The sequence below is a fragment of the Simochromis diagramma genome, unplaced genomic scaffold, assembly GCF_900408965.1.
Source record: "Simochromis diagramma unplaced genomic scaffold, fSimDia1.1 OVJJ01000816.1, whole genome shotgun sequence".
Taxonomy (NCBI): domain Eukaryota; kingdom Metazoa; phylum Chordata; class Actinopteri; order Cichliformes; family Cichlidae; genus Simochromis; species Simochromis diagramma.
Genome location: NW_024386908.1, coordinates 12987241 through 12999497, shown reverse-complemented (window position 1 = coordinate 12999497; position 12257 = coordinate 12987241). Strand labels below are relative to the sequence as shown.

The window sequence follows — 12257 nt, the reverse complement described above, 5'->3', positions numbered from 1 at the left end:
GGAAAGTACAAACAGACTTCTCAGCTTCTTTCTTTGTTTTCTTTGCAAACTTCCTGACATGCAGGTTGGGGACCAGATCATTGAGATCAATGGAGAGAGCACTCGGGACATGACCCATGCTAGGGCTATCGAGCTCATCAAGTCTGGGGGCAGGCGGGTTCGTCTCCTCCTAAAGAGGGGTACAGGGCAGGTCCCAGAGTACGGTAAGGTTCTAGACTTTAAATTATTTGTCTCTCAGATCATTTCTTTCTTAACACGTAGTATTTTTTTCACTGTTAATCTAGTATCACATCGACTCTTAGTAATATTAATCTGACATGCATTTTTATTCATATTGTATCTTCTGCCTCTGTAGCCGTCATCCTTTTGTATTTAATCTCTTAGTTCTGTATTTCACTGTTGCTGTAAACTAATTGTCTCTTCTGTCTTAACTAACACTAGTTTATCTTCTGTCCATTTCAGTGATCTATCACTAATTGATTGGTCTAGGTTGTTACTTCCCCTTCTATAGGAATGGTATCTTCCAGTCTCTCCATGTGCATGAAAAGTGACAAGCATGGCTCCCCCTATTTCTTCCTAACGGGCCACTCTAAAGACACGGTTTGTGACCATACGAATGTTTCTTTCTCTTCACTTAACCCTGGCTTTCTGTGCTTTGGTATTGTGCGTTGTTTTCACATCAAAACTTGTTTTATAACTTTGAAAAGCCCCAAACTCTTGAAGATTTTTCTTTTCTTTCTTTTTTTTTGCTCCAGGAGTAATCAACAAAAATCACACCGAGCTGCAGGAGGTTCTAAAATTAGTGAACATAACTCTGTTCCCGACTGAAAGATAAATCAGCCACCAACAGCTACCTACGGGCTCAAAAATAAAGCTATATGAGTGTGCATCCTGAGCCAGCCAGGGGAAATGAACATGAAATATTACAGCAGATTATTTACCCAGTAAAGTTTCAGCGCAGCATGAATTGAGCCTGGAAGGGGACATTTATTTGTATGACACTGCGGGCAATAAAACTCCAATGCGTCACTCACTCCTGTGGCTTCTGCGTCAGCATGATGCTCACTTATCTGTTAACCCCCCTCTCTGTGAGGCTTATTCATCAACAACTGGCCTTGGTGGTCACCCCTGTCGCTCCCCCATGTCTGCCCTTCTCTGCTAGTCCCCTTCCAGCCCAGGTTTTAATCTCTCTGTGTGGAGAGCTTTTTTTAATACTTGCCTTGAGCTACAATCTTGAAATATGCACACAAGGAGTCCCGGTGTGGTCAGCCAGACAACACGACACCCTATCTGTAGATAGCTACTGTTATCCGAGTTCCCCTGCAGCCTAGAAGCAACATTTTTTAACCCACATGGCCTAATCTGCGTGGGTTTGATTCAGCATTTAATCATTCCTAGTTTACAAGCAATTTATTTGCATACTGGAAGGTTATTCAAATCACGCACTGTGATTAATTTGCCTATTTAAAGCATTAGCATACTAATGTTCAAAGGAGCGAGCTATTTTTGTTTCGGGTTGCTGTGAGATTTTTAAGGGTTATGCAAAATAAAGCACCAAAAATCAAGAGTATAAACTGTGTGATGTAGCTGTGAGTATGAGCACAAATGTTATTTTGTGTTCATCTGCGTGGCGTTGAGATATTGAGTGCGCCCTTTCTAAGGGTATGCGTTTATCAAATTTATCAAAACTTACACTTAAGCTTGCTACTTAGGTGGTCAAAGTTATTTGCTACTTTTAGTAAAGGAACATGAAAGCAAACTATGTAAAAACTGTTTCAGAGAGAAAAGACCAGAAAGTTAATAGCACTTAGCATCAGCATGTTTCTGTTCAAAACTTTTCTTCTGTTTTGCCTAGTAATTTTCTCTTAAAAGCTTTTTGTCAGAAACAGAAATCAGTTCAGATACAGTTTTTGTATGCTGAGTAATACGTCCTGTGTAACTGCTGTAAACCCTCACACTAACTGCTCGGCACTAAACTGTAGACCTCAGCATTATATTTTGCTTCCAAGGACCCAGATGTTTAAAGTGGTGTTGAGCAGTAGTTCTCCGCTTTCTAAAGGTCTTTTTTCATTCATTTTCATTCCCGTCCTTTCAGGGGAATGTTTTTTTTGTTTGTTTTGCCATTAACACTGACTCATTCTAGCATTAAAAGGCATCTAACTCAAGGGATGAATCAGTGTTGTGTCTACACAGAACAGACTTTGTGAAGATCCAGTTTTAAATTGTAACTTTTGTTACTACCGGCCTGTCAGAAAAACATGATTTGTTGCAATTTCTTCAGCTAAATCTACCAAAACAAAAAGCCAAAATACCACAATTTGACAGGCATAAAACTGTTTTACAAGGTTCAAAACTTGGCATATTTCTGCGTGGTGTGCAGCGTATTCTTAAAAGATTTGAGGAAACTGGATAAGTCCAGGACAAAAGAATAAATGGCACGCTTAAAAAACTGTCTACAGTAGAAGTCTGTAAAATACATTGCAGGCTCTGTCATGTTTTTTTTAAGTTGGTATTTTTGTATGTATTTGGTATTTCCCCATTGCATTCCTCCCCTATTTATTTCACCCCAAAATCTTTTGTAAACATGAAAAATGTGTGGAAGTGTGAGTACTGTCACTGAAAGTGTTTTTAAATACATTTATTAATGAATTATAGTTTTTGTGAGTCAGAGAAGTGATCTTTGGCAGTATCTGACCTCTATCTGATTCTGCTCTTGCTAAACGGTTTAAAAATAAGCTTTTATCATTTCAGATGATTTTGATAAGCACAGATCTAGGTATTTATTTTGTAATGTGCTAAAGTGACTCCGCTGAAATTTAGGGAGATTAAGTGATCCGACATCATAACCAGCATACTGTAGGTAAAACACTGTGAAGCTCCAGTTTGCTCAGAAATGACCTCCTGCTCGTCCTGCATTCAAAATGCTCCAGAGCTTCTTATAATTGGGCCTCATGGCGCCGGTGTAGCAAGCCTAGCCTCTGCCCCCTGCCTAGACCACTGAAAATGACTGATGGCCCAGGGACTGAGGCTCATCGGTGCGGAAACAGAAGCTAACAGTCTGTGAGAGTGGAGAGTTGTGGAGGAATGCACCACAGATTCACTGCGGAAGCTACACCGATACCGAGTTCCTCCAGCTTTAGAGAAAAAGAGAGAGAGGCACTCTGCCCCTATGGTTTTCATTCTCACTAAAGCACCACCCTATTGGACACATCATCCATTTCATTAAACCTGTTTTCGATTTTCCGCCAACATTTTAGGTTGGCCAAGGCCTTTAAGAGAGTTATGGGAGGCAGATGGATGTTGTCTAAAAGTAGAGTTGCCCTGTGACACGTCTGAAAGTAGGTTATCGTCCTGTTCTGATATTTACCTCAGTGCTTCCAGCTTGTAGAATAGGCACGATTGCTGTAATGATTAGAGTTTATTTTTTTTAATGTTTTTGGGTGAGTGGTGTTGTTATGTTGTTATTGACTGCATCCATATGCATTCCAGACAATGCCGCCCCATGGGATGGTCGCCCTTCAGCCTCCCCAAGCCTGTCGGAAATAGCCCCTCCCATCGAAAGCCTTTCCATGTCATCGCCTTCATCTCATCTAGCCCCAGCCCCCGACCTTCCTCATCTGCCACCTCAGGATGTCCATCGAGACCCGGTGGCACGAGACAGCAGGACGGAGCGTTCGAAGAGCCCCCAGAAAGCCGAGCTGCTAAACCCAGACCCAATCGGCCACGCGAGGAGAGCGGCTGCGACCAGTGGGAGCAGCAGAGCTAAGAAGGAGGGTGGCAGGTCCACCCACAAGGGCCTCAGGATGCAGCCAACTCCTGATGGGGAAGGGGGCAAGGACGGGCAGAGCGGAGAGCCTAAACCTTCCAGAAGCAACAGAGGAAGGTCCAAGGAGAGAAATACTAGGGACAATAGAGAGTCCACTCACTCTCCTAGCAGCTCTAAGCTCCCACACATTAACGGGAACAGCAGGGAAGATGTAGAGCGCTGGAGTGGAGCAAAGCAGGGGGAGCTGGAGCAGAGCAAGCCAAGGCCCAGGGAACTAGAAAGGGGCCAGGGAGAGAGCTGGCCTAGCCTACCCAACAAGAGCACCAGCAGCAGCAGCATCGCAGCGGGGAGGAAGGCCACAGTCTCTCCTGGACCTTGGAAGATCCCTGGATCAGACAAGCTGCCCAGCACCCTGCGCACAGGCACGTCCACTCTGAGCAGATAACCCCGCAGCTTCAGCAGAAAGCAGTGGCCACACTCATCTGAACTAAACCACCCCATCTGGATGAAAGTACCATTCTCACTCCCTCCTGTGCTCCTGCATCCCCTCATCCACCTGTTCTCCCATACAGTCAAAACCAAGAGGAGGGGGGCAGGGTGATCTGGACCACGTGTTTTTAAAGTTTTATTTATGGAACTGTATTTTAAATTATTTTGGAGAAACATATTTTACACCTACCACCTTAAGAACTGGAAAATCATCCAAGTTAACACACACACACAAAAGAAGAGCAAATAGAGTCTTTGTGTAGCGTGGTGGGAATCATTTGTGGAGTAAATGAATTTTGAAGACCTCTATTTTGCTGAACTGAGGGGGGGGTGCAAACATGCAAATATAAACAACATAGCAGGAAGTAAATGTCGGATGGATTTTTTTATATATATCTACACAGTGGAGTCTATTTTATGAAAAGGAATGTTTAACGGATGTTTTTGAGGAGAGTGAATGGATCAAAGAGCGACCGCAGAAATGAAATCGACTCATCAGCAGAAACTTTGCCTTAACAGAGACTGTATTGGGCCTGAACCTGTCTTGAATAATCTATCAGATGATTATAGACATAGATATATTATAACGAATATGAATATGTGGGAACATTTTGTAAATAAGATCATCTTTAAGTGAACATATAGAAATTCTAGTCTACAAATAAATGAGCGAAGCAGCACGACATGCCCCGGATCTTTAGGTAGCTCCTTGCTCCTGCACACTCCTGTTCCGCCCTGCGATCACAGGTCTGGGTCTCAGCAAGCCTGCTGCGATCGACTGCACGGCCTGTTTGAATCACTCGGGCTTCAGTGGGAGTGTCTCTTCAATCTATTTTCCTTTCTTCTGTGCTTAACGATCAAAGCAATCTGCGACAGCGGTGTCCTGTCGGACACTGAGAGAAGGAGCTTACGTGATACCAACGAAGGGGCAGAGTGCCTTAGACTGAGGACAAAAGGTTCAACCGCGAAAATACTGCAGAGGGTTCAACAGAGGCTGCTATACAACACCCACTCTACAGATATAAATATAAACTGCATTTCTTTAGTGTGACACGGTGAAATATATAATTTATTTCACAAGCTTATGTATGAAAATGAGTCCATTAGCGGAGGTATCCACGGTCCCTTTTTATTTGTGGTTCATCTCGGGTCATGATGCTTTTCATTACTGATTTCTTAATGAGGTCTGACACCAGTAATTTCCATGAAGAATTGCTTATATGAGATTGTGTAATCAAACGTCGCCACATGGCAGACAGAGCTTTGCACCCTAAACCAAACCAAATTAATAAAATCTGATATTAATTCAGTAGAGAATCAATCTCACCTTCTCAGAAGCTCGCTTGCGTAACAATCTGCATCTCGAAGGAAGGACTGAATGCTCATGTGAACGTGACACTTTGTCAGCTGCTGAATTAAATTTCTTTTAAGAGATTCTGTCTACACTGTGTGATATTGAGACATATATATCCATGCCAAAGCTCTTTTGAGGGTTCCTGTTTTGTTTTTTTTTAAGCATTCCTGCCCAAGAATCTGACTGACTTTGAAGGCAACGCTTGTATTTCTATACATCAAGCTTGTAACTAGCTAAGCCCTGCCGCCTTTGGTAACTGCCACAGTTCCTGTCAAGCTTTCTATTCTTGCACAATGTTTGATAAAACGGTGACGCTAAGACTTCAAACGGCGCGTTCTTGATTACAGGCAGAGGTACTTGAAAGCAGCTTGACATTTAATGTCACAGAAGGGAAAGATTTTTAGGATGAAGACTGTCAGGTGAAGTTGGACAAAATGTCTCATCTGTCTCAGATAGCATTGCCTGAGGTTGCTGGAACATAAACTACACAAAAGTACAAAAGTTACGCTGACACTAATAAAGAGTGTTGGGGAAACTTAATTGAATTAGTAATTTTACAAAACAAACCTGTAAAAAGACAGAAGAGGTAACCTAGTAACCTTTGCAGCGTGCAATGCTGCTCCTTTATGTTTGCTGACTGTCTCGGTTTTCATATAAGGTGCAATGATGAGTAAGAAAAGAATAAAATTTGATAAAAGTCAGTTCATTTTTTTTTTACACAGTATTAATATTACTAAAATGTTTCAAAAGAAAAAGCTACTGTACTGAGGTCAAATATGCATATGCTATATGTGTGTGTAAAAAGCTGTTTGCTAGCCTGTTAGCCACAACAGCATTAAAGTCATAATACCAGTATGTCAGTGTTATGTTCAGATAGCTGCACACTCATAAAGTGGCCAGAAAAAAATGTACTGGAGTCTAAAAATAAGCAACGGTAGCTGGTATTCAGTAGATTACAGTAAAAAAAAAAAGCTAAAAAAGTCCCCTCTTTCCTTTTGACAATAAAAACATCTTGGTTTATTTCCAGACTGCAATAAATTCCCATTTTAAATTGTGCATGCATAAAAGTGTCATCCACACTTTTATAGTCTGGAGAGGTGTTCAGTGTGGGTCTTAAGTGTGAGCCTAGTGCGCAGCCAAAGCCGTCACTGTTTATAACAATCAACAGTTCAGTTTTATTTTTCATTTTAAGTTATAACTAAAGTAGGACTAACGTTAATCCTAATCTTGAGTTAATAAATTAATAAAATCTCAAGATACCTCCATCAAAATATTCAGAAAAGACCTTTGAATTAAAAACTCGGTAATACTAAATGAAACAGAAAAGCCCAACAAAATAACCAAAATCCCTGTGATAAACCCACAGACTGTGACAGAAAAATGGGTGGGACTATTTCATTGCATTTATGGAACATTTATTTGTAGTTTCTGTTGTGAAAAACCCTCATGTAATTGGATTACATGAATCACTGCATCAAAACAAATGTTCAACTGCCAGCAAGCTATAATAATAAAATAATGTTAAAAATACTAATTTAGTTACATGTAGTTCTCTGTTCCCCAACACTGTAAGTCACCCTGCAAAGGATTACAGATAAAGCATTAATTCCTTTTGCTATTGTTTTTAGTTTTGAGGCTAAATAACTGCACAGAGATATCACCCACCCTTAAACGTGCCAAACAGTAAGCACACCACACAGACAAGCGCACGAATCCAAAGCTTGACAGGGCTGCAGTGCATTCTTTGAGTCACTGAATGGCTGTTGAATGGGAGGAATCTAGCAAACGGTTAATTTTGAGTATTTTTCTCTGAATGAGAATCAGAGAGCCTAAGAAAAAAACAAAAAACCTCCTTTCCTTCTTCTGCTGAGGGACATACTGATAGTGTTTGAGTGAGCAGAGGGACACAAGTCATTATGTTTGCCGATGTAATCCGTAATTACACACGCACTAAGCAGACTGACTTAAAAACACAATCCAACACAGAGGGTTTGAAATGGGAGGAATGGAGGAATCACCAGCCGGGAGCAAACAATTGAGCTTTTTCAGTCACTTGTAAAATGCCTCAGTTACACGCCGTCACATCACACCCATTTAGTTGGACTGCTCCTTTATTTTGTGACTTCAGATTTGAGCAGAAGCAGGGAAACGTGTGTCTTTTTTTGCTCTGCCTTTGCACAAATCACTGCTTTCCACATCTGAGCTGTCTCCATCGAGTCAAACTGTAAGTAGTTTTCTAGGGAAATTTAAAAAGAAAAAAAAAACCTAGGGGTGTGTTAAAGTGTGTGTTTGAGAACAACAAAGACACGCTTTCGCACCACAATATAAACCCCGACACCCTGAGCGGCTCGGTATCACTGTGTAGTGTAATAGCAGTGTGTAGACCCTGAACAAATATCTCTATAAATATGACTCGGTGTACTATTGATGGTCACAAAGACTGTAAGTGGAGCAACTATTTTTATGAAATGCAACACTATGAATATATTAACTTTTGCAAAAATCTTGTTTACCTGTATGATATTCTGAAACGCTGTCAAAATAAACAAAACTCTTGACACAAGATGGGAAATTTCTTAGGATGTGCCGCTGTGTGAGTCCTTGTGGATGTATGGATGCTGTTTTTGTTTGCTCTGTTATGGCCGCAGAGGTTGCCAAATGCAAGATTTGATTAATCAACAAATAAGTTTTATATGTAAAATATTTTTAAAAATTGCCCAAAAAGGAGAGGGGAGTCAAGCAGTTAAATAATGCATAAACCAAACCACTAAACAAAGGATAAAGTAGATATGAAGAGTATAAGAGATTCCGCTTTGCCTTAATTCTTAATGGCATGGATTCAACAAGGTGCTGGAAAAGTTCCTCAGAGATTTTGGTCCATGTTGACATGAAAGCATCACACAGTTGAATCTACTGTTTCACCACATCCCAAAGGTGCCCTACCAGATTCACATCTGGTAACTATACAGGCAATTTGAGTACAATGAATTCATCACGTCATGTTCAAGAAACCATCCTCTGCACCATTACGTCAGTACTGCCAGCCTGAACAGCTGATACAAGCCAAGATGTTTTCCCTGTTTTTGTGTTGTTTACCCAAAATTCTCATCCTTCATCCAAATGTACCGTCTGAAATTCAAACTTGGATCAGGAAAGATTTTTCCAATCTTGCCAATTGTAGCTTGATTTCTTGTTCACCTGGTGTGATCTTCTGCTGTGGTATCCAATCTGCAGTTAGTGAATTTAAAGTAAACTATTTGAGTCTGCCCTGGTCTAAATCTGGCTAAGTGATTTATTACATCGAGTTCTAACTCAAACTGTAAATATAAAACAGCAGTTACTACCTTCACAGCTCTATCTGCTACACATTAAAATTGTAAGTTTACAGTCTGCTATAAACCATGTATTCATTGTTTGTGTATCATTCATAAATTATTTAAGCAAACCGTTTTGTATTGATTTGCTCTATATTCTGCAGTCTGCCTCTGCTCAACTCTTGCCTATGAAGTGTCTCAGTTTGGCCACATGGAGGCGTCTGGTAACCAGATTGTAATCTAACAACAAAACTAGCGAAGGAAATAGTCTGGTGTTAATGGTTTTAACTGTTCATGCTAATATTTTTGTTTTTTTTAATTAGTGATTTCCTTTCATATGCTGGAGAAAAAATGAAATAGAATCTGCTCCTTCTGTTCTCCGTGTGCACACTTGTCATGTCTTCACTAGAGGTCAGTGTAGGCCAAGCTTTCATTTTAAATGCTGCTTGGTTTCATAATTGTAATAACTTACATAAAGTTATTAGTCAGACATCTCCTCTTATAAAATGTTTAGAGGATTTCATCACTCAGTGGGATATTATAGTTTCATAAATGACTGTCTGTCACATCATGTACCACATTCTTGGCTCAGGACAGCATTTTATGGTTTCCTAAAAGCACTACACATCATCCAGGTGATATTTTGGTCTTAAAACATGCACATTATTTCACTCTCATAGCTTTGCACTTTGGTGTCCAAGGTATAATGATGTCACAAAAAAGTCACACTTTGATTAATAGGGTGTCTCCAATGCATATATAGATGTTTGCATCTTGCAGGCAGGAAGAGTGTGAGATGATGCACCGCAGGGGCGGGACAATGAGCTCTCCTGCGGAGACAACGTTGGTCGGGTCTTCCTGCTGCCAGCTGGAGGCTGCTGGCTGGTGTGTGTATTCACCGCAGGAGCAAATCAATCCAGAGCTGTAGTCGTGTCTCTGCCGGGAAAACAACAAGCTTAGCACAGACCTTAACAGCCTGCTCAGCTCCATCTAAGGAGGAGGACAGAGATGAAAGACTTCCTTTTAAATGCTTTTCAAACAGTACTTAAAGTGGACCTATTAAGCATTCATTCCAACTCCATATTATTATTTTCTAACACTATTTTTCAATGATTTACTGTTCAGAAAAACTCTGCTGCCCTACAGTTCATCCTGTCTAAGAAGAGCTGCTTCAGAGTTAATTAATGACTTTTTTAAGGGAAAATAAACAAGCAAGACTTTACTGATGCTGGGCCTTCAATGAAATTCAGTGATTTTTGTTTTGTTTTTTTGTTAATAGTAAAAAAACAAACAAACATGGGATGTGGGGTATGAACATTTTTCAGCTTCCAAGGTGGGACATGCTGTTATAAGCCAGCTCTCTTCTAATTGGCTACCACACACAAACAAAAGGTCTGAACAGCAAGTAGGTGGAGCTTCAGAGCTTTGCGCTTCAGATTACCATATAAGGGCTATCCTCTCTCTCTGACATCATACAGGGCCCAGAGTAGAGAAAGCCATCTGAAGCTGGAGCTTTTGATTCAATAGGATTATGTCTCCATGCGCAGACCTCGTTATTTGAAATTTTGGCTCTGTTTAATATGAGCTTCCACCTTTACAACAATGCATGTATAACAGAAAATAATAGTGCAAGAAGGTCCTCTATTCGAAAGCCTTCAGAGTCCTGGGTGCGTGCACGTTCTTCCTCTGTTTAGTCACTGAGATAGTCTGTGATGCTAAACTTACCACAGATGTCAGGTAAAGTGTTTACAGTGCATAGACTAGAGCACCATCCAAATGCATTTACCTATGATTGCATGAGCAAATGTGTTTTATAGTGCTTTGATTGGTTAGTAAGAAAAGAAAAGTGCCATTCAATTTCCTTTTAAAGGAAATCCCATCCATTTATACATGGTTAGGCTCAAATCACAGTAGAACACCTAAATTGTATAAGAAGATAATTTCATGAGTTGAAATTGTTCATTTAAAATGCACGCGTGCACACACACACACACACACACACACTAGTAACACTATGCCTCACAGACTTGGATCTCCACATGATGCCTTAATGGTATCTTTAAAACACACACTAATGCAGTTGCCAGCAGGCATGAGTCAGATATCTGCAGCAGTAGTATTTGATGGATGTCTCCAGTGTTCTCCAATCTTTCTGTAGCTTCTCATCAGTATTAAATATACTGCCGGTAAAATGACTGCAGCGCAATGATAAATCAAAATGACTTTGTCCCTCATTAGAAGTCAGGGTTTCAGGGTGTGGCTCTCAGATTGTTTCACTATAGCCCTGAGCGTCATAATTGATACTTAGCTGGGAGGTGTGTCAGTAATTGTTTTGGTACCTAAAAGCAGGTTATTCCTCATTTCACAGTATTCACAGAGCTCTATGTGAGAGAAGCTGTGAAGCCTTCCAAAACAGAAAAGGTCTATTCCTTCCCTCCCTTAAGTGGACAGATTTTCAGAGAGTTGCAGGAAAAATAATGAAGTCATTTTAGAAACGGAAAAAAAGCTGGAAAGTTCTGTGTGTGCATTATTTCATGCAATCCACCAGCACCATCTGTGAAATGTGTTTAAACCACAGCTTTATATATTGAACATCAGCAAAAATTGACTGCTGAGATCTAAACGATATGTTGCATAACCGGGATAATCTATAGAAAAGGGCTGGGGCAGAAGAAGGCTGTCGTGTTTTGTATCCCTGTTATCAAAAAGGAGAGACTGTCCTGTTACAGCCAGCTCAGCCGCCACATATCCTGCCAGCGTGTGAGAGCCACTTCGAGGTTTGTGGGTCAAAGCCCAGTTTGCAGCCATTCTCTTTATGAATCCTGACACAGTGGTTTTAAGTGGATTTGACTTCACATCGTGAGGGGACACATTAGGGACAAGGCTTCCACTGAATGGAGGTTTCCACTCACAAGCGTACACATGTTCGTGCATACCATACATTCTCATGAGCCAGACCTATTCAGTGTCATAACACCAGTCACATCATCCTGCATTTACTCAAAGATGTAGGATAGGAAATGACAGTATCAGCTGGAGCTTTAAGTATCTTGCTGTGAGAGGTATTTCAGTATTGAGTGATTAGTGGGTTTGTTATGAGGGTTTTTTAAAGGCTCAAAATTGCTTTTTGGTCAGAAGATCACATACACTCACAATGGGCGTGAATATGATGGTAAGTTTGGAGTTTTTATTTGAACTGTTCTTTAACGAGTTTAAAAAACGAAAAAATTGGTTCGACAAGTTTGAATTTATTTTGGTTTTTCTGTCATCGACACATTGTCCAAAGTATACATACATGCTCAAATACATGTCTACTAGGGGTGCAACGATACAC

The 12257-nt window shown here is 40.6% G+C and overlaps 1 protein-coding gene across 8 annotated transcripts in view; it reads left to right on the top strand.

The window, feature by feature from the left end:
* magi2a (membrane associated guanylate kinase, WW and PDZ domain containing 2a) overlaps positions 1 to 8174 on the top strand; it is a 253880-nt gene extending 245706 nt beyond the window's left edge. For 5 of the 8 annotated variants that reach the window (XM_040035519.1, XM_040035518.1, XM_040035516.1 and 2 more), the window contains 2 exons: positions 65 to 203; positions 3490 to 8174. In XM_040035519.1, coding sequence (XP_039891453.1) covers positions 65 to 203; positions 3490 to 4211 — 861 coding nt within the window. In that variant the 3' untranslated portion in view covers positions 4212 to 8174. Of the gene's footprint in view, positions 1 to 64; positions 204 to 489; positions 2422 to 3489 lie in introns of those variants that run through there. The other 3 variants (XM_040035522.1, XM_040035523.1, XM_040035520.1) reach the window with 3 other exon arrangements.
* Positions 8175 to 12257: the final 4083 nt, after the last annotated feature.